Source organism: Plectropomus leopardus, chromosome 14, assembly GCF_008729295.1.
Source record: "Plectropomus leopardus isolate mb chromosome 14, YSFRI_Pleo_2.0, whole genome shotgun sequence".
In the NCBI taxonomy this organism is placed as follows: domain Eukaryota; kingdom Metazoa; phylum Chordata; class Actinopteri; order Perciformes; family Serranidae; genus Plectropomus; species Plectropomus leopardus.
Window position 1 is genome coordinate 27,382,135 of NC_056476.1, and position 21,953 is coordinate 27,404,087.

The window sequence follows — 21,953 nt, forward strand, 5'->3', positions numbered from 1 at the left end:
TTTTTTTTTTTTATTTTGTCCCTAGTGGTGCGCTAGATTTTTGCCAGACCATAAAGCCTGACAGGCTCTATAGACATGAGGGTCCGTTCCTGAGTGCTGAGTGGGTAAAACTATTTGACTAGATGACTTTTGTCACTTTAAACACAATACAATATAAAATCTAGTAACATGATCATTTTGACTTCCAATGGGGAAAAAAAATGCAGTTTGTGCATTTTTTGCAAATTTATGTTTAAGGACAAAATCACCTTATATGCATACTTATTAATTTTGGACCAAAAGTATTGAAGTTGTGGAAAAGTTTGTTTGTAAGCTCTCTGACTATAAGAACACCATACTGTAGTAACCTATGAAGATAAGTCTTTCAGTGGGGTAGGAGTTTTATATGAATCAGCTGTGAGGGGTCCTATCTCCTGAATGGCTGGTCAAACTGTTCAGAGGTTTTCTTTGCAGGTGTGGTATCAAGGAAGTATTTCATAGTTTTAAGACATTTTTGATGGATAATATTTGTTATAATAACTTAATATGTAAAGTACGGCGGGGGTGTAGGTAGGTGGGATTTTTAACCAAAAATTTTAGGGTGGGCACAGGGTCAAATATGTGATTACCTTCACAAATTCATTGTTATACACCTAGACTCGTACTCCCCAAAGAAATAGGTCCACCAGAGAGTTGAAAAGCTTTTATAGTAAAACTGGGCAAAACAAAAAAAAACCCTGTAACACAACAAACCAAATGTTCTTTTTTGAAAGAAAATGTCATCTTAAAAATGGCACATGCATTATTGTATAATAATAAAGTATACTGCTTTACGCAAGATTTTATTGGTTGTACTGAAATAATGTCTTCAGAGGACACAGGACAACAGTATTTAAGCCTCAAATCAAAGGTCACTCCCCAGTTCTGACTCTCTTTCTTTTCAACTTCATCTGCACTATCACACCAACCTTTGCTGCAAAAATGGCCACAGCTGGTAAGGTAGGTACATAATGCAATATGGGATTACTCCTATGTATTACTGTGATGTTTTATTAAGTTTTATGTGTAAAAGTATTGTCAAGTTTTTAGAGGTAGAAAATTAAAACAAAAATATAATGCTAATGAACTTCACATTTAAGGTATACTGTTAAATAGAAATCCAACGCCTGACTTACACTCATTTTGGACACTTTGTCCATGATTTTCGTAGCTTTGTCTGAGATGCCTGCTGTTTATAATCTGGGACCTGGTCACAATCTTTTTAGAGAGTTCTGATCTCACCTGCACAGCAAAATATGAAGAAAAGACAGACAGAGGACAGAGTGCCTGCAGATAAATACAGCGCATCACACTTTGCATTGGTCATAAGCAATGACTTAGTTGGTACATTTTTTGAGTGTTTATACATTGTTTTGTTGTAAAATCCTGCATACTAGTACACCTTAAACATATTTGGCTTAACTATTGTCTTTGCACATGCTTGTTTATTTCACTCAATCCATTTTAGAATTATTATTTTTAACCTGAAAAAACAGTATTTGTGTCATAAAAATTCCAGTTCCACAGTGAAATGAAAAATGTTTTTTTCATTTATCAAGTGTGACAACAACTGATTAACTCTGGTTTAAGAAGTGATACCAAATTTGCCAGCCCAACATTTTGCAGGATACCTTGTGTTGATATTGTTATACTGTTGCAATTCATGTGAGCTTTGCTTTTTCAGAGGCATCTATCTCCCTAAATTGGGCATGACTGTACTGTACACCACTGTTAACATGTATACCTTTAGGCAAAAGTTTGCCTTGAAATCATCATTCAGACAATAGTAGCATTCCATCTAATGCTCAACAAGCATAGTAAAATGCAGGACTTGAAGGGTTTCTAGAAAGCATCTTTCTGAAGATCTATCCTAGTTTTGCTGTACCCACTGATGTGACGTTGCACGTGTTGTCATAGGTCATCAAATGCAAGGCAGCAGTGGCCTGGGAGCCCAACAAGCCTTTGGTGATAGAGGAGATTGAGGTAGCTCCACCCCAGGCCAACGAGGTCCGCATCAAGGTGAGAGAAGTCCGCTCACACATGTACACAGTCACACTGCATTTTTAAGTAAAGGTTAGTGAATGATTGTTTGTACCAGTAAAAAGGTTATTGAGGACTTTTAGGACTTTTTCACCTAACATAAATCCTTGGTAACATTATCACACTTGTGTTTTCTGTATGTGCAGTGGACAGTGTTGGGGCTAACATGTTAAAAACTAAAGCATTACTACAATCACTTTTCATTTGTCATTGACGCAGTAATGTAATGCTTCTACATAAATGCAGTAATCACATTACACTTACTAATTAAATAATTATGTCCTTACTTGCATTACATTCTTTAATATTCATTCAAATGTTTACTGACATCATCAACTGTAACATTATTTTTGAACAATATGTTATCTTTAAACTAGGGCTGTCAGAGTTAATGTATCATTAATTGCAATGCAATTAAGGTTCGTAAATTACACATTATTGTTTTTAAAATAGCATTAATCACCAGCTGACATTCTTATCTTTAAGCTGCTATACTTAACTGATGATACTGGTATCAAATGAAACCATAAGTTATATGCCCCCTTTCTAAATTCTGACATTTTTGTGGGTCTGTGAAAGCAGCACAGAAAGAAGTTCTTTTTCTCTCTGCAGCAGTTGAGGAGTTGATATGCAGTTGGAAAGTTGATTTGTAATTTGTAGTGAAGTTTCACTTTCGTTGCGCTTGACATTCCACTGCTTCCTGTGTGCTCACAGTATGTTCTGTGCTCCAAGAGGTACAATGAATAACTAAATAGTTTATATATTCCAACAATGCTCCTACTGAACAGTCACACTCTAAAAATAAAAAAATCAGTGGGTGGCTGAAGATATTTTAATCATTGTGGGCCACCCCAAATAAATGACTTTGTTGGAGCCCCTGTTGCTGTTTGCACTTGACCTGTGACATTACAAGGACACTTGAAGGGGTTGGGGTAGGTAACGATTGTCGATACCAGAGGTGGACCATTGTTTTGCAAGTCACAAATAAATCCCAAGTCTTTGCACTCAGATCCAATATCAAGCCCTAAGTCAAAATTTAAGCTAAGTTTAAAGTCCGAAACAAGTCATAGTGCACTCATTAAATATTGCCACTTTAACAACTGTGTAATAATGTGACATCCTTTATCAAAATTTGTTGGATGTTCCAACACCTTGATTTTTGGTCTTTTTGGTGTTTTGTTTGATTTTGGAGTACCAGCTTTTAGAGTACGACACTCATGTCACCAATTTCAGACGTTAAATAAGATTTTGAAGCTTGTACAGGCATGTTAACAAGTTAAAACTCTCTCTCCCTCAATGTAGACTATCCCTGAAATTCTGATTGAAAAGCTTATAGTAATGAGTCTGGGTCCAGGACAATGGCTTTACGTCTAATTTCAGAAAACAATTTTTTGCTCAAACAATATTAAAACCTCATTATATACACGAGTCACCATCGATCTAGTTCCAAGTGGCTTGGCATTATGCATCAAAATATAAATGTTTAATTTTTTTACTTTTTTTTAGTATGGTCATGATACACACTGTTAGCGCTGTTAAAATAATCTGTATTTTCTTGTCTTTCTGCACTGTGTTGTTTGGTAGCGAGCGTGCCAAACAACATGATACCTTGCTGGCTACAAAATAAGTGTGTCCAGAAACTTTCCTGTGCATTTTTCTCTTCAGGACCGCCTGTAATGTACAGCATGCACTCTAGTAAATAATTGTAAAATTATAACTGGTAACACCCATTAGTCAATGCCCAACACTGCCAACTGCACAAAGGAAAGAAGTATCTGTTTTCACTGTGTGGTCATTATCTTCGGTCCAGATTGTGGCAGCCGGGTTGTGCCACACGGACCTGTCTCATCTCTTTGAGACTATGCCCAAGGAGAGCTTCCCAATAGTCCTCGGCCATGAGGGAGCCGGCATTGTGGAGAGTGTTGGGCATAGAGTCACTGAATTTCAACCAGGTCAGTTAAAGCTTACACTTTAAGTAGTATAATTTAACCAGTATACATACATATATATATATATATATATATATATATATATATATATATATATATATATATATATATATATATATATATATATATTATATATATATATTTATTAATATTTTTCTTTATGTGTATATTTATTTATATTTTTTTTTTTTTTGTTTTTGTTTTTTCAAACCTGTCAGACTTTGTGGCAGCAATGCCAGCAATGGGTAAACCATGGCCTATTTGTGCCATCCAGCCCAACAAACCCCTTTCACATTTGATTTCTTGATTTGTAAGTTGGCCTAAAATTCCAATATTGTTTTTGAATTCCAGGAGACAAGGTGATTCCTCTGGTTATGTCCCAGTGTAGAGAATGCCGCTTCTGTAGGAATCCCAAAACTAACCTTTGTGAAAAAGGATGGTGAGATCATTTTTTTCTTCTTGTCTCTTAATTTCATTAACCCAGCCTGTGGTCATATGATTATAGACCCATTTGAGGAACTTTAGATGTTACCTGATGAAGACACAGAAAAGATTGTTTGGGGGAAAAAAAAATAGGATCTCAAGTTGTAATCTCATTTTAATACATTTTCTACTTAGGGCAAGTGATCGTTTCACAGAGATGGCATTAACAGACTCCAGATTAAGCTGTAAGGGGAAGAAGGTGCTGCAGTTCATAGAAACCAGTACCTTCTCTGAGTACACTGTGATTAACCAGATGGCCGTGGCTAAGATTGATCCAGCTGCCCCTCTGGACAAAGTCTGTCTCCTTGGCTGTGGGGTCCCCACAGGATATGGAGCAGCAGTTAATGCTGCTAAGGTATTTATTTTCAATTGTTGGGGATTTTCCAGCATGTATTATACAAAGCTATCTATCTATCTATCTATCTATCTATCTATCTATAATGAATTCCCACCACACCACAGTTAAATATCAGACATTGGAAATTAAACTTTCTAACTGCCTTTGACATTACGGTTTTAGGGAGAGCTGGTGTTTTAAGATTTAAAAAGTCCAACCTAAAGAGCCACTTTGACCAAAGAGTGTCACTTGTGTCAACCTGCGTTACTTTAGGTAAAACCAGGCTCCACATGTGCTGTGTTCGGCCTGGGAGCTGTGGGTTTGGCTGCAGTCATGGGCTGCAAAGCTGCAGGAGCCAAGAGGATTATTGCTGTTGACATCAATCCAGAGAAGTTTGAGAAAGCCAAGGTCTTCGGTGCGACCGACTTTGTGAACCCCAGGGATCACAGTAGACCCATCAACGAAGTGCTGTCTGAGATGACGAATGGAGGAGTGGACTACTCCATAGAATGTGTCGGGGATGTGAAAGTCATGGTAGGGAGATAGAAAGGTTTCCATAACGGTTTGATGTACTTTGTAAAAAAAAAAAAAAAAAAATCTTCAAGAGGGCTTATATTAGGGGTTATGAGGGGTTATATTTAATATACTTCCTCAAGAATAGTATGAGTACTATCCAAGTATTAAAGCACTAATTTCCTCAGCTGGTTTGAAACCCTGTGGCAACTGACTTCATGCTGTTTCTCTATTTAGCGAAGTGCCTTGGAGTCTTGTGTGAAAGGCTGGGGTGTCAGCGTAATTCTTGGTGCAGTACTCATGCACGACTTCTCTGCAAAACCCATTCAACTCTTGACTGGACGAACATGGAAAGGTTGCCTGTTTGGAGGTGAGTTGCCTGTCAGTCAAATATGACCACCCCACTAATGGCACCACTTTAACTCTTCACAGCGACACATTCCCACTCCGAGCTCATCACATGGAAGCAAAAAACGGCCACACAAACCCAAATCCCCAGCTTAGTGTTCAGGGGGGAGGAATAAAGGGCTCTCTAGCAGGGTGGGGGAGGGAAGATGGTGTAGCCGAAACACGTAGGTTATTCAGGAAGTTGGTTACGCTGGAAGTGGTAGAGTGGATGGATAGTTGAAAAGGGTTTTAATGAGAATAGATGGTGGAGGAACGGAATGGGGGTCGGGGGAAAAACACAAACCACCACATTGGTCATAGTCACTAGTAGTCATTCCTCATTTTGAATTGGTTGTCAATTTCAAGAGGGCAAGGTCTTGATATTAATAGAAGTAATATGAACACCAGTGAAAGTGGATTTAAATCATCTGGGTTTCAGCTAAGGCCCGCATTTTTATTGTGTTATTCCCCAGGAAATAGTTTGTACTAATTTGAGGCCTGACATATTGCTGTGGTTGGTGAGTCAATGGATCGTTTATTTCATTGAGGTAACAATCCCTTGGGAAGCCTGAGTGGAAGAAGCCTATGAAAGGAAGAAACTGAGGTACATCGACTTGCAGGCAGAAGCTGAGCAGAAAGGATGAAAAGCTAGGGTTCGCTCAGTTGAATTGGGATGTAGGGGATTTATAGCTGGATCAGCTACCTCTCTCCTGGGGGAACTGAGAGTAAGGGGATAGAATGTGAGGAAGAAATGTCAGATGAGGCAATTAAATCCAGTCAGTGGATTTGGAGAAACAATGGTAGTTGGGGACCAGCAGGGGGACCCACTGAATGGACAACTCCTTGAGATCAGGTGGAGAGATCCACCAATCAGTCCCCTCAGGAGAAAATCCAGGAAGTGTAAGGGTATTTAGGAGTGGGAGTGGGCTGTTTGAGTTTCTTTGTTTGAGACCATGCTGTTTGTTTGTTGATCCAATTCATCTCTATTTCCTTTGGCTCGAGTCTTGTATGTGAGTTGTAGTATATTGGCATTTGTGATGGTTGTGCTAGGGAAGGTAGCATCTGCACAGTCACTACCTGGAGTCTGCATAAATGGAGCCTGGGTCTGTTGAAGGTGGTATTACTGTTTAGGTTGTGATAGCCAGCCTAGCCAGCTTAGCTAGCTCAGTTTAGCCTCTTGGGGGATAGCCATGTGTTTGCTTGGCTTAGCTTTGTATATGTGGTAGCCAAATAGTAGCATGGCCTTGCATCTGGGATGGCCATGTGATACTGTCGATACCTGAAGCCTGCATAAACTCAAACTGTAAGGCAAGTGTGATGCATGTGCCAGTGAGGGTAGCATCGGCACGGTCACTACTGGGAGCTCACATAAGCGAAGCCCGGCTCTGTTGAAGGTTGCATTGCTGTTTGAGCTGTGATAGCCATGTGATAACTAGCTCAGTTGAAATCCCTGTCTGTGTGACGGGGAGGAGGGGGAGGTGGCAGAGCTTTCAGCCCGATTTGGCAAGGGTGGTTTTAGTCCGTTCAAACCTACCAGCCTGGTTCTGCCTCCTCTTCCTTTCTTTTCTATTACTGCTCTCTGGCCTTTATATTTAAGTCATAATTGCTGATCAGTGACCCTAAAATCTTCATTGAGTTCTTATCCTTTTCTGGAGCACAAGTTTCTTGTGTTTTAGTTGAATTCTTCTTGACTGGTAACCAAAGGCATTTTTTTTTATATCTATAGCCTGTTAGTAAATGGTACAGTCATCAGGCTTAATTGTAGGGGTGGGGCCAAGTCACTGGTGACCAAGTCAGGCTATGCTGTAAGTACATCCCCTCATTTTACTACCAACACCTGTCCTGTGATAGTACCTATTACGCTGTACTCTTGATCTCTGCATCCTTTAAACAGTATTAATGATGAGCCTGCATTTCTCTTATTTTATAATGTCTGTTCTCTGTTGTTTAGGATATAAGCCTAAGGATGGTGTGCCTCAGTTGGTTAAAGCCTACCTGGACAAAAAAGTGAAGCTGGATGAGCTCATCACTCACAACATGCCTTTGGACAAGATCAATGATGCCATTGAACTGATGAAGCATGGCAAATGGTAGATTTACACTGCTATACTTTATCTGCCATTCAGGATATACTAACTAGCTATAACAAATGAAGAATTCATCAGTGCAAGTCATCTAACTACTGTTTTGCTTTTGGTCCACAGCATCCGGACAGTTCTAAGTGTTTCTCCACATGAAGACCATTACGGTGCTTTCAGTGAACCCCAAATCATTTAAATCAGCTGATAGTTAAATGGAAGAATTTCTTAAAGAGTAATACAATTAATCTATTGATATAGTGCACAATAGGAAAGTTGAAGAAAAATAAGGAGTCTTTGGCATGAGCTATACAGAAATGTCCCCTTAATGGAGTCTATACAGAGGTGGTTATGAAGGGGTGAAAAGCAATGGCTAAAGATCTGAATGGATGAGATGAGAAACATAGGAATGCGAACTGGGAAGACTGGTTGTGATAAAGATCAGAGATTAATGGTGGGGTAGTTTGTAGCATGAAACTGATAGCTGAAACAAGATATTTGGAAGTTGTGGCAAAATCTGATGCCCAACCTTGCACTCAACATATTCAATGGTTTATGTGAAGATTGTGAAAATAAATGTATTTAAAAAAGAAATGTGATATGTGTCTGTCTTTTATTTTGTTTTACTTTTCTGTAATTAGATAAATTCATTGAAAACGAATTCTCTTTTACAATGACGACATGGCCAAGAGGCTGCAACAGAAGGAAAGTTGAAGCAAGAGATTAAAACATAGATACAGTTGACACATGGGGAACCAAACAAGTTAATGAGGTCCTGGTCTAAATTAGAATTTATCAGTACTCTACACTGAACATTGTTTAAAAAAATAGGGTGAGTTTAAGGTAATGGTCAGGTGCTCTTTGGTTATGTGTTCATATGCTGCTGTCTCTTGGTGGCAGAGGTCAGCCTTGAGCCTTGCTATAAATAATGAGGCAACAGCGTCATCATGGGGTGGGAACTGGAATCTTAGGTGTCAAGATTTTGTTGTTTAGAGATGAGTATGTAAATCACTGTAACTCATAGTATTTGAGTAATGCCTTTTTCTTTTCAATTGTGCCGTTCATGTAAGCAAAGAGTGCGGCTCAGCATTAACAGTGATTTTGTGCCGCCAAAAGTGACTCTTGGGCCCTCACATAGACATAATTTTATGAAGCCACCTTATAAAATACACATCAGTACTTGTCTCTACTGACCAACATGAACAAGAAGCAAAGAATGGATGAATTTGTGACTCACACTCTTCCCTTTGAGAAAATCACTGATGGTTTTGCTCTCATGAATGCTGGAACATGGAAAGTCTTGACTTGAGAAATATTTTGGAGTTGTTTGTTATGTAGCGGTCTACTCTTCCTCTCGGTTTTGTCCATTGCAAGTTACTGCTGCCCTCTGTTGAGGACAAAGCTGAGATGGGGTGAGAGGTGTGAGACTGGATTTGCTGAGAGAATGATAGAGTTGGTGAGACAAAGCAAGTTTATTTGAAAATGCCTTTCAGTCACTTAGGCAATGCTAAATGCTTTACATGGTGCACAAGCATTCTGTAGACATAAAAAGGAAAAAGGAAAAAACAAGTGAGGAAAAAAAATAAAGTTATAAGACAGTGAAATACAGTGAGTGAGATTTAGATATTTTTTTCTTTTTTTTTTTTTTTTGCAAAATCTTGAAGTCATATTCCAAATTTCATTTAAGTGGCTTTCTTGTGACAGTTTCTCACTTTGCCAATTGCAAACCACTGTGGCTAAATTTAACATATGGTTCACATTTTTTTTGAGATACACTTATTTGCTTTCTTTCTTATTCACTTTCCTAGCAAGAGTCAGCAGTTGGTTAGTTTATCTTAGCGTAAAGACTGGAGATATGTGCAAACAGTCATTCCCCATTTAATGAGGAATTATATGCTGATCAGGGCGAGGTTAACAGTTTATGCTAAGCAGCAGCTTCATATTTATTGTACAGATATGGAGATGGTTTAGATCTTGTCATCAAGCTCAGAAAAAAAAACAAAAAAACAAAAACATATATCCCAATATACTGAACTATTGTTAAGACAATGAAGTAGAAGCACTGCTGGGTCTTTGTGGTGATCACAAACAGATGCACTATACTTCAGGTGTACTCTGCTTATTTCATTTTGTGAAGGGTTGCATGGTTGGAATATGATCTCAATTTAAAAAAAATAGTTATAATAAAATAAACTGCAAGTCAAAAATAATATTGGCTTGTTTTTATTTTTTTTTATGCTTTTGCTGTTTAATGAAGTTTTTAATTTTGCTTAAATGCACTTCTATACAGTGTTACCTTAAGAGCACTTTGAATTGCATTGTCACTGAGATGGAATGCTAAACTTGGCTTGCATACCTAAATAAACTTAAGCTACAATAAAGTTTTATATTTTAAATAATATAAGGTAATAATAAAGCTAAATAAATCGCTGTTTAGATCAAGCTGAATCACGTACTATTACAATAAAGTTAGTAAAAGCTGCTGTTGGTAACATTCTTCTATTGTTCTAAAAAATAAAAAAAATCAACAAAGCGAAAAACACTGCTGCTTTTATTTTGAAGCATGGACTGGAAGTGTTAATGTTTTACCATAAACTTCCGGTCAAAAGTTACTTGTTAACGGAAGAGAGTTGAACTCTCACCGTATCGTGAGTATCGTGCTGTGAAACGTAAAAATGATGTACTGTGAGCTGGAAACGAACTAAGAGTTCTCCAGTGTTCTCCAGTGTTCTCGTGTTTGTAATATTTACAAGTTACACTGTGTTCCGTGGTAGCGAAATGCGAGTAAATAATCGCTGTTATACCCTGTAGACATATGGAGTGGTCTGGATAGGTAAGGACGTGTGTTTGACCTACTGTGTGTGTGAGTGTTTAGTGTTTGTGAGTCTTTCATACGTGTGTATAAGTCTCTTACCGAGATCTGCTTATCTGGGAGTTGAAGGAAGTGATAACAAGTCCCTTCCCATCTGAATGTCAAACTTTGTTGGCAATAAATCTAAAGTCCAGGGTCTCTTGTCTCCTCCCAACATTCGTGTCTTGCAGCTGCTCTCCTCTCTTAACTCCTCTCTGGCTTGTTTTCTCTGGTCTTGGCAGCAAAAATGGCAACAGCTGGTAAAGTGAGTATTATCTAACTTGTGTACTTACGTCTATGTGGTGTTTCTATTTGTTTTTGTTTGTTTTTTTTATTAGATGGTTTTCTTGGAATATGTCCATTAATATGTCCAATTTTACAATATATGTTTGACATGTTTGTGTCAAAGTGCACACAGTAAAGATAGAGTGCTGTAGTTGAAACAACAATAACACTAAACACGAGAAAGCAATGAAACTCAGTAATATAGTTTATCATTATGCAGTACATGAATATCATCAATGCAATAAACTATAGATAAGCAACTGCATTTTATTGCAGTATTTTACAGCATTATATATATATGTATATACACACATCTCTATCTCTGTCTGTCTAAATTTCCACAGTGTATTAAAGAGATACTTAAGAATTCTATCAAAATCAAAAAACGACTGGATTTTTCAAATCTCTACAAATGGTGTACTCAGTGGTTTACTTACTGACCCCACATTCACTAATACTGTTGTAATAGAAATTATATTTGTCAAATAACCATTGTGTAGACTTTAAACTTGGTTTCAGAGAAGCAGCTTTATAATAGAGATCCAAACCATTTGCTGTTGACATAAATTAGTTATAAATTCATAAAGTAATTAAAATGTTTATGGAGGATGTAAAACCCATATGTTTGCTTGCCTTTTTTTCCAAAGTTTCAGTCAGTTTTCTTGTTTGAAGTGGGCCTCTAGATGAGTGTTGGCCTTAAGTTATGGCAGAAAGGATTGCAACTCTGTATCGGGTATCTTACAAATGTAGCATGTTGTTTTTTACAGTAAATTTTACAGTCAATGTTAAAGCTGACAATATGTTTCTGTACCTATTTTGCAGTCAACATAGTGAATTGAGGGTTAAGAGTTGTAAAAAAAAGTCATGGCAATACGTTTCATTTAATGCTGGGTAATTTTATGTGTTGTCACTGTCCTGTAGGTCATCAAGTGCAAGGCAGCAGTGGCCTGGGAGCCCAGTAAGCCTTTGGTGATTGAGGAGATAGAGGTGGCCCCGCCCCAGGCCAACGAGGTCCGCATCAAGGTGAGAGACATCTACATGTACATACACACCTCCAGTTCTGATTTTATTGTCGTATATATACACACATATATACATATATATATATATATATGCAAAATACGATATGGTTCTCCCAACCGACCCACCTTTACAGGTAGCCTGCCCTGCACCATCTGTGGGCCAGTGGCATCGCTCTCTTGTCTCCTTCCATCTTTCAGGTATCAGCACTGGCAAGAGTTGAGTGACTACAGCAGGTCATCAGATGGGCACCCTCCCTTTTGATGTTTCATCAAATTAAGCCCATGACACATCAGGAGGACTTGACAGCAGATCCAGCGTCCTGGGTCTACCCCTGCTGACCACCACCCCACTCTATGCTGTTGGGACTTCGACAGGTTGGCTCTGCCACCTCACCTCCCACTGAATCCAAATCCAACGGAACGCTGCCTCCGCCTGCCTGGTGATGTTGCTTACCAGCCGCTTCCTGGCCACACCTTCGATTCCCAGCCGTCCAAGTGTTCTCCAGAGTGACTGCCCAGCGAAGCCCCTGCAGCCGACTTCTACTGGTAGGTTACAGGCCCTCCACCCATTTTGCTGACTCTCAAGGATAAGGGCTTGATATTTTTTGAGTTTGCGCTCATATGCCTCTTCAGTCCTCTCTTCCCAGGGTACTGTTATCTTTATGAGCACCACCTGTTTGGTACCCCTAGACCAAATGACCATATCTGGTCTGAGGCTAGTGTGGGTTATCTCCTCTGGGAATTTGGAATGTTTCTTCAGGTCAGCCTGCATCTCCCAGTCGTTTGCTGAGGCCAGGGTGCCTTTGCTCTTCCGTCGTGCTGCTGCAGTCTTTCCTGACCTGGAGAAGTTGATAAAGTGGGGCCCGCTGGAAAGTTCTTTCAGCCTTTTTCCTGCCTGTTCTACCCCATCTGCCAACTGAGCCAAGATCTTGTCATGCCACTACCAGAATTTCCCGTCTGCCAGGCTTGACTGGCAAGATGAGAGGACATGCTCCAGGTTAGCTGACTTTCTGCAGAGCATGCAGCTGGGGCTCTCTGCCAACCCCCATGTGTGGAGGTTTGATGGAGTAGGCGGGACATCAACACAACAAGAACTTTATCTGATGTCCTTCCAACGCTCCAGATTTCCTGCCAGGTCAGGGCCCTCTCTCGTACTCCCTCCCACCTTGTCCAGCTGCCCTGCCTCTTCATGGATACGGCCTTGACATGCCAGGTTTCCTCCTTAGCCTTCCAGATCTCTCTCTGCACCATGCTTTGTTGTTCTTTTGGATCAGCTTTTTTCAGTTTGTTCTGGTTGAGCAACCCAGTCCAAGCCTGCCCTGGGCTACTGTCTTAACAATAACAGCATGATGGAGTCGATCCTCCGCCTCTGTCAGTGCTCTGCTGGCTGACCACTTGCGGCCCGTCCTGACCACAATGCCTGCTTGCAGCACCCTTTCATCCTTGCTGTCTCGCAGCATCATGGCCTGTCGTGTCTTTGTTGCTTTATACTCCTCGACCACTGATGTACAGTCCAAAGGAGCAAAAGCTTCTTGGGTACACTCCTCCTCTCCTTAGATACGTATTGATCATCCTCTTCAGTCCCTTGACGGTGGAGACAGGTACTTCATAGACAAGCAGAGACCAGAGCAGTCGGGGAAGTACCCCATGTTGGTGACTCTACTTGCCGGGTAGGCCGCTCTTCTCCAGGGATGTCATCCAGGTGTCTGTTTGGATAAGCATCTCCATCACACTCTGCTTATCATTTAGGTTTGCCCTGTACCAAGCTCTTCACCAGTCTCTCCTTAACTGTCGGGATGATGGTATCCTTGATTCTGAACCGGAACCGGTCCTGGACACTCTCCTTTCTCAATACCAGGCTTCTGTATTTTTCAGGTTTAAACTCCATCTGTGCCCACTTGGTGAGTTCAACCAGGTCCTCCAACATCCATCTTCCTTCCACTACTAATCTTGCCGTGATGGTGAGGTCATCCATGAACGCTCTTACAGCTACCTGCTGGATGCCGCTTGCCAGCTTTGTCCCCTGACGCAACTTCTCTGCTGTCTTGATGAGGAGGTTCATCGCTGCAGAAAACAGGCGCATGGAGTTTGTGTATGCAGTGACAATTCCCACTGCGAGCCTCTGCCAGTCAATGGTGAAGTCTCCACAGGTGACACGCATGTTGAAGTTGTCAAAGTAGCACTGCAAGAGCTTTTGGAATCGCTCTGGTGATACAACAATTACAGTGAAGCAGTTTTGGAAATAAAATTCTTACATCTCAGACTCCCTCCAACTACTGCTGGGTGTAAAGGTCCTCCATGGATGGCAGCTTCTATCATGGTAATTAGCTGAGTGGTTTTCATCACCCTGTGTTGCTTCATGGTTGAGGGTAGTTCAGTTGCCATACTAAGTGCAATGCAGCTGGTCAGGATGTGCTCAATGGTGCACCCACCTGTAGAAATTGCAGAATGTAAAATTGAGCATGGAAAGTGTTGTGTGGCGAGTCCAGGTCAGATCCCCACCGATGACAATTCCGAGAGACCTGCAGCTACTGAGTCTCTCCACTGTAGTCCCAGTGATGGTGATGGGAACATGTCCCTCTCCCAGTTGCTTCTTATCCTTTACAGTCAGCTCTGTTTTGCTAATGTTGCAATGGAGGTTGTTGTCCTGGCACCATGGTGTCAGTACTCCTTCCTCTCTGTAGGTGGTCTCATCACTGTTGATGATCAAGTATTGACAGCCATGTTTCAGAAAACGTGATGGCATTGAACCTACAGGTGGCTAAGGAGCCGTGCTTGAACATTGGAGTGCAGGAGAGGGCTGAGCGCACAATTCCGAGTGACACCAGTGTTCCTAATGGCCTGGGGCCGCCCATCAGGAAGTTTGGGATCCAGTACTATGACTTAAAAAAATGCAAGATTCATGACAAGATTGAGATATGCAGCACCCCTCTGTGCTATCTTTATCACATATCCATGTGTGACAGTGCATGACTCTTCTGTATTAATACCAATTTGCGACAAAGTGACGTTGCTCCTGTGTGTATTGTTAAATAAAATTCCTGCTGTCTTCCATTCTGTGGTTACTGTCTTTGGTGCAGATTGTGGCAACTGCGGTATGCCACACAGACCTGTATCACCTTTATGAGAGTATGCCCAAAGATGGCTTCCCAGTAGTCCTTGGCCATGAGGGAGCTGGAATCGTAGAGAGCGTGGGGCCTGGAGTCACTGAATATCAGCCAGGTCAGTTTCATTTGGTACAACATATGTGTGTGTTGAGTACAGAGCTTGGTCGTGTTTTTGTTCTTTTTCCCAAAAGTTCTTGCCCGAGTGACCAAAACCTTTAGAGCACACTAATAAGTTGTTCATTTGATCAATTTAGTCAGTATTTCCATTTACACCATTATAAAAGTGGGACTAAAAGTAAGATGACTCTCACATTGCAACATTCCCTAACTACTGCAACTAATAATACGTTGTTAATTTAATCCATACATTAACAGAACTGCTATATGACTATCTGGGGTATTATTGTATGAGAGATGTAAAATGAGGCCCGTCTGTGTCATTTAGTCAATATTTCCATTTACACCATTATAAAAGTGGGACTAAAAGTAATGTGACTCTGACATTGCAACATTCCCTGCGTTCTAATACCCATACTACTATACTATTTAGTACGCCAGAAAAAGATTTAGTATGTCCCAATATGAAGTCTGTTAAATGCAGTATGCCAAAAGTAACAGGATGTCCTAATACACCCGGCCGCATTTTGCAGTATACAAGCCAGCATGCTTTTCCGGCTATTCTTACCCACAATCCTCTGCGCAGCTGCAGCCTTTTCACGTTTTGACAGCTGGTTGATAGCTGACAGAAGCTGCAATGACAAATGACAGTGCATTCAAGGGAATGATGACCAGTCACATGGTAATAATAGCAAAATATATTGTTTAAGTGAACAAAAAAATCATACAGATAGCCACCAACAAAATTAAATGAAAATAATGACAGAGAAATGCATATGTAGGCTAATAAAATGAATATATAATGTTAGAGTCCACAGTGACTTAAAAGTTAAACGTTGTTAAGTAACAATCGCAGAGCTCTCCGCGTTAACCTCTCTCTCGGTTGAGTTTGGCGAATGGCTATTTGTTTTATCTTCATGGTAACAGTTATATGAGAAAGAGTTCAAGAGAAAGTTCAGGGTACAGTATGATGAAGAAGTAGTATGTCCTGATTGTGTGCATACTGCATGTAACAGTACGTCCTTTGCAAGGGCAGCCATAGTATCTACTAAAAGTGATAAGAAAGAATATGCAATTCCAAACGCACCCATTGTTTTTGTCTTTCAGGAGACCATGTTATCCCTCTGACCATTGCCCAGTGTAGAAAATGCCGCTTCTGTAAGAGTCCAAAGACCAACCAGTGTGACAATGGATGGTGAGCTCAGTAAGCACTCATATCCTCCTTTTCACTCCATTTTCTTTCCCATTCTCAACCTCTAATTTCATTCTTCTTGAGTGTGTTCAAGTGTTTATTTACAAAAACATTTTTTTCAACACATCTCTATCAGTGTAGTCACTTTAGGTTCTGCTTGTAGATACCATTTAATATAAAGTATAGATCTGTCTTTGTCGATAATATGACAAAAGCAACATTCAAATTTTGTTTCAGGTCATTTACCTCATAAGATTATCTTTTCAGGCCGGCACCCCCGGACAGGTTTACCTGCAAGGGAAAGAAGGTGTTGCAGTTTGTGGGTACCAGTACCTTCTCTGAGTACACTGTGGTTAACCAGATGGCTGTGGCTAAGATCGACCCCGCTGCCCCTCTGGACAAAGTCTGTCTCATCGGCTGTGGAATCTGCACAGGATATGGAGCAGCAGTTAACAATGCAAAGGTATGTATGCTTAACTGTTACAGATTGCTTACATCATTGTATTAGATTAAAACAACTGAAGGAGACATTTTGTATGCCCCAAAGACTCTTCAATCCCAAAAAACCTTTTCATTGCCTAAAGAACCATGATAACTGAAGACTGTGTTACTTCAGGTGGAACCGGGCTCCACATGTGCTGTGTTTGGCCTGGGAGCTGTGGGTTTGGCTGCAGTCATGGGCTGCCAGGCTGCAGGAGCCAAGAGAATTATTGCTGTTGACATCAATCCAGAGAAGTTTGAGAAGGCAAAAGTGTTTGGCGCGACTGACTTCGTGAACCCCAAGGATCACGGTAAACCCATCAGTGAAGTGCTGTCTGAGATGACTGATGGAGGAGTGGACTACTCCCTGGAATGTACCGGGAATGTGGAAGTCATGGTATGCAGATTAGATTTGATATGGTTCAAGAATATAATGAAGGGGTGTTACTTCTGAACAAACTTTTCCAGAGGCAGTTAATGGAAAGGAGCTTAGTGTCATTCATTGAGTTACTCATCCCAAATTTAACAGTTAATCCAGAGATTTGGACCAGCACCTTTCTGGTTCCAAGACCACTGACCACTGGTGCTATTTCTCCATCTAGCGCAGTGCCTTGGAGTCCTGTGTGAAAGGTTGGGGTGTCAGCGTGATTGTTGGCTGGACAGAATTAGAAGACTTTTCAGCCCGACCCCTTCAGCTAATTGCTGGACGCACATGGAAGGGCTCTGTGTTTGGAGGTGAGACAAATATGATCACCACCACTGACTGATGAATCTCTGGTAACTAAATGGCTGTGGATTTATGTTCTGCAGTTATCTATGTTCTTATTCTGTGGTTTAGGCTTTAAGGGCCGGGATGACGTGCCTCAGATGGTTAAAGCCTACCTGGACAAGAAGATAAAACTGGATGAATTCATCACTCACAACATGACTTTGGACCAGATCAATAATGCCATTGAACTGATGAAGCACGGCAAATGGTATGTTTATACTCTCTTACCATCCACGACTTAATGATAACAGATAAGGAAATCTTCTCATTTCTCTTTTTTCACTTTCCACAGCATCCGGGCAGTCCTGAGTGTTTCTTCTCAATAAGACCACTATCTTGCCTTCATTGATCCTAAAGTTAATAAATAAGTCATCACTCCGTCCACTGGCCCAGAACAGAATTTTCACTGAGTGGTGCCAACCAAAGGTGGCGAATTCTAGTTTGGGTTTTTGCAGAAGGCTGTATCTCGGGCTGTCATTTCAACATGATAATGCCTCCCATGTGGTTGCTTTGTCACAAACTTGGCCTTTGACCCCAAGACTGAAGAACACTATTTTAACAGACTATGTCTTACATGAAATAAAATTGGAGTATTTCACATCTTTCATCAACTCATTAACCAATGATTGTTGTTATTATCATCACAAAATATTATACCAGCATACTGATATTCATTCTTGAGTATTCATATTCAGTATTTACGGTATCATTGTCATTATTGTCATCACAGACAGCCATTTTAACAACTTCTATCTCTGCTTTGACTACTATAGGTTTGTAGCTTGCACTTTTTGTGGTGGTTATCAGTTTGGAGCTTGTAAATCCATACATACTTGCAGACCTTGTGCCAGGATGACCATTGGTGCCAGGGTTCCTTGCATTCAGTCTTAAAGCATACCAGTAGAGATAAGTAAAAAGATATTTCTCATCCATTTCAGAGAAGAGCCCAAATGTCTGGGATTTCCTTTGGGTATTTATACATCTTTGTTATTCAATGATAAAATTTATTTGTTATATTTATTATAAACATACATTTGCCATCAGTTGTCTATCCATGCAGAATGGATGCACAACTGCATCTCTTTCTCAGCTGATGTTTTCCAGTACACATCAAACACCACTGCGATTGCTGGTTCATCCTTTATTCAGCGCCAGGTTCAGCACAGAACCTGCAATATCTTGCCATATGTCTTGCCATCACCTTTCAGTTTTGAAATAGGATCATTTATCAATGATGCGTGCAAAGTGTTCTCCAGTGTCTTCAACCACTGGTGCTGATTTCTTTCCTCTTGCATGAGTGGCTTTGTTAGTTTTCAACAATGAGCCATCTCAATTTGAGAATGCCTAAGGTAATGGATCAAGTAGATGTTATAGGACATCTTTAGTGTGAAGAACTCTGTTTTTCAAAGCAATGCTCACATGTCCGAAGAGATCTCAAGACCAATGCCTTGTTTAATGCTTGTTTTATGCAATCATTTGTCATGATACTTGTGAGTGCCTTCAGATTGAATTTTGTCATTTTGTAATTGAGCTTGCCTGTTGGTGACTCTTTCTCACAACGTTCACTTCTGAACTTCTGAGATGCTTACCCTTTAGTCTGTTGAGCTTGCAGCAGGTCATTAGCTATGTCTGGTGACACAGCAATTCCAGTGAAACGACTGATGATATCAAACTGATCTGGACCTTGATGGTTTACCCAGTTTTTTCTCCATAAGCGCTACAAAGGCATTTACATCTGCCCGTTCCTTTTATATCCTGGGCCTCTGTAGATCTTGATGACTGAAACAGTCTGAAGAGTCGTTGCCTGTCGTGTCCCTGAGTTGCCTCAGAAACTCATTTCTGTTTACTTAAGTGAGATAGTAACAGGTTAAAGCTCCAGTTTTTAGGCAGGAAGCCTTGATTCATCTGGCATTCTGGATGTCCTTGTTTACAGTCTCCTAAATTATCTGGTCTACTGGAATTTTAAGAGGGGGATTGTTGCTGCTCAGTTGGACAGAAAGACCACTACAGGTTTGCCTGGACACCAAAATGATAAATGTCCAGGCAAGACATTCAAGTTTAGTAATATATCAGATATCTGGTACAGTTCATCTTTCATCATGCAAAAATTCATGGAACGGTGGCTCTAATTCCTGCAAGATGCATGAATAATGAAAAGAAGAATTGATGAGTTCTGGAAATGAGGCCTCTAAGGGGAGCAGGTCCTCCTCCATGGAGCAACACCAGTGGCTCAGAACAGACAAACTCAGAGCCTGTTTATATTCTTGTACATATTTTATAGTCCGAAAGGGAAATTTGTGCATTATAAGCTTAATTATTGCATATATTGCTACATAGGAACTTACAAGTTCTTATATGGAACCTACAAACAAAGTGGTACTAAAGAAATTCTCTCATCATAGGCACCAAATTATGGCCTTGCCCATGAACTGTCTTTAGTATACAAATACTTGAATTATGCACACTGCACATGCCTTGAACATTTAAAACTATTCAGTGGATTACCTGTAGATTGTGATCATCTTAAGTGTTCATACAAAGAAAAGCTAAACATGTCATGTGTTTGTAGGTTGTTTTGTATGTCACTTGAACACTGTGAGTATGAAAACTATCATGTCACAAAATACAATTTGCAATCTGTTAAGTGTTCTTGTCAGTCAAACAGTTTAAGGTCAGATTTACTCAGACAAGTTCACTGGTGTGCAGTGTTGAAATAATTAATATGATTATTATTCAAACATAAGACATAACAATCAAATTGCTTTTTTGTGTGCTACAGCTTACATATCTGCTCTGTAAATTACTTTTTCTCTGTTCTTTGAAGAAAAGATCGAAAACCAAAAGGAAGAAATTTATATTTCGTATTAAATACTTACTTGATGCACCCCCTAGTTTTGCAGCAGCTTGACGAAATATGCTCTGCATACCACAATACAGCCAATCAAGTCTAGCATAAGGCAGTAATTCAGCATTTGATCATTGGCAGATGATCACATCTTGTTGCACATAAGGTGATTCTTTCTGAGCACTCCAAGTTGTTCTTGGCTACCCATGCTGGAAAACCATTAACAGTAAAGCAGCATTAGGAGTAACAGTGAAAACACACCTTTTCAGCAGTTTATCAAACATGACATTAGTATTTCCATTTGACTGAGATTAATCAAGCAGATAAATACTTATTTTTACATCTTTACATCTATTTTCATCTTTTAAAGCCTAGTCATCTAGTCATGTCCTTATTGGAGTACATACTGTTTGTACATATTTTTAGACTGTTGAGTTGTTGGCGTCTTGTAACCTTATGTTACTTTTTTTGCACCTTGTTTTCTTATAATATCTGACACCTTGTTTTTTATTATTATTTAATATTTTTATATTTGTAATTATTTTTTACTATTGTACCGTTCTTTTGCTGGTTATCTTGTACCTCATGGCTGCCGTAACAATGCAAATTTCCCCACTGGGACTAATAAAGGATTATCTTATCTTAATTAAGAGGTTCTTTTATTATATAAAAGCCTATAAATAATTTTGGCCGTGTCCTTCCCTTTCTTTGAGCTGAAATAACTCTTCTGGCCTGTGAATGCCTTGGGGTCCCCTAGTAGGAGCTGGAAAGTGTCGCTGGTGAGAATCACGTCTGGAATACTAGACTCAGCCTGTTGCCCCTTTGACCTGGCCCCAGGTAAGGGGAAGAAAATGGATGGATAACAAACCCAGGCCATCAGGGTGGTGTAGTGCTTAGCACCGTCACTGAACAGCAAGAAGGTTCAGGATATAACCCGGCAGGCGATTTAGGTGTAGTCACTCTGGTGGGTTAGTTTTGTCTGATCCAAGGCCATTGGTTGGAGCCTTTTTGAGAAGAGTAGGAATCTGGAGGTCTGAAAATGCGGCCGACAACAGAAAATCCGGGAGCTTTAGAGTTTAGTGCCACAGATATGGTAAACCCAAAGGACTACAAGTCAGTATAAGAGGTGGATCAAGAGCAGAAGATTCCGATCATGTAAAATGTCCCCAATTATTTTTTGTATACTGAATGAACCATCTGAATCATGACCAAGAAGCTAAGGGCTTCGTTGAATAAAATTTCTCACTTTACTGATAATATTATGAAGTTTAAATTTCTAAATACAATAAACTGATCATAGGTCAAAGACATAAGGGTAAGGGTGAGGTTGAGGTCAGGTGCTGTTTGGATCAGGCTGATGCGATACTGTCCTCTATTGGTGGCAAAGGTGCATTCACTGCTGTCCTCCACTGAGAATAAAGCAAAGATGATGAGAGGTGTGGATTTCATGACTTGCCCTGACAAGTTCTGTTTGAATGAT

The 21,953-nt window shown here is 40.1% G+C and overlaps 2 protein-coding genes across 5 annotated transcripts; both read left to right on the forward strand.

Moving 5' to 3' along the window:
• Positions 1 to 942: 942 nt before the first annotated feature.
• On the forward strand, positions 943 to 8,311 carry LOC121953643 (alcohol dehydrogenase 1-like). Its single transcript, XM_042500832.1, has 9 exons — positions 943 to 978; positions 1,936 to 2,037; positions 3,869 to 4,010; positions 4,359 to 4,446; positions 4,626 to 4,845; positions 5,101 to 5,361; positions 5,578 to 5,710; positions 7,679 to 7,817; positions 7,932 to 8,311. The coding sequence occupies exons 1-9, from the start codon at positions 961 to 963 to the stop codon at positions 8,002 to 8,004; spliced, it is 1,176 nt and encodes a 391-aa protein (XP_042356766.1). The 5' UTR covers positions 943 to 960; the 3' UTR covers positions 8,005 to 8,311.
• A 2,226-nt stretch (positions 8,312 to 10,537) lies between these two features.
• LOC121953889 (alcohol dehydrogenase 1-like) lies at positions 10,538 to 20,092 on the forward strand. Of its 4 annotated transcripts, XM_042501147.1 has the most exons (10): positions 10,538 to 10,638; positions 10,848 to 10,921; positions 11,863 to 11,964; positions 15,044 to 15,185; positions 16,295 to 16,382; positions 16,647 to 16,842; positions 16,996 to 17,256; positions 17,462 to 17,594; positions 17,698 to 17,836; positions 17,921 to 20,092. In XM_042501147.1, exons 2-10 carry the CDS (start codon positions 10,904 to 10,906, stop codon positions 17,952 to 17,954), a joined length of 1,113 nt encoding a protein of 370 aa, XP_042357081.1. In that variant the 5' UTR covers positions 10,538 to 10,638; positions 10,848 to 10,903; the 3' UTR covers positions 17,955 to 20,092. The 4 variants fall into 4 exon arrangements, with proteins under 4 accessions (XP_042357081.1, XP_042357082.1, XP_042357084.1 ...); XM_042501148.1 differs by lacking the exons at positions 10,538 to 10,638; positions 10,848 to 10,921 and adding an exon at positions 12,098 to 12,509 and having other exon boundaries at positions 11,875 to 11,964; XM_042501150.1 differs by lacking the exons at positions 10,538 to 10,638; positions 10,848 to 10,921 and adding an exon at positions 12,162 to 12,509 and having other exon boundaries at positions 11,889 to 11,964.
• Positions 20,093 to 21,953: the final 1,861 nt, after the last annotated feature.

Excerpts from the sequence above, each read along its gene's own strand:
- LOC121953643 (XM_042500832.1), top strand. Across the intron at positions 4,447-4,625 it reads AACCTTTGTGAAAAAGGATG|GGCAAGTGATCGTTTCACAG; the intron begins GTGAGATCATTT and ends TTTTCTACTTAG. Across the intron at positions 5,711-7,678 it reads GAAAGGTTGCCTGTTTGGAG|GATATAAGCCTAAGGATGGT; the intron begins GTGAGTTGCCTG and ends TCTGTTGTTTAG.
- LOC121953889 (XM_042501147.1), top strand. Across the intron at positions 11,965-15,043 it reads CCAACGAGGTCCGCATCAAG|ATTGTGGCAACTGCGGTATG; the intron begins GTGAGAGACATC and ends TCTTTGGTGCAG. Across the intron at positions 17,837-17,920 it reads CTGATGAAGCACGGCAAATG|CATCCGGGCAGTCCTGAGTG; the intron begins GTATGTTTATAC and ends CACTTTCCACAG.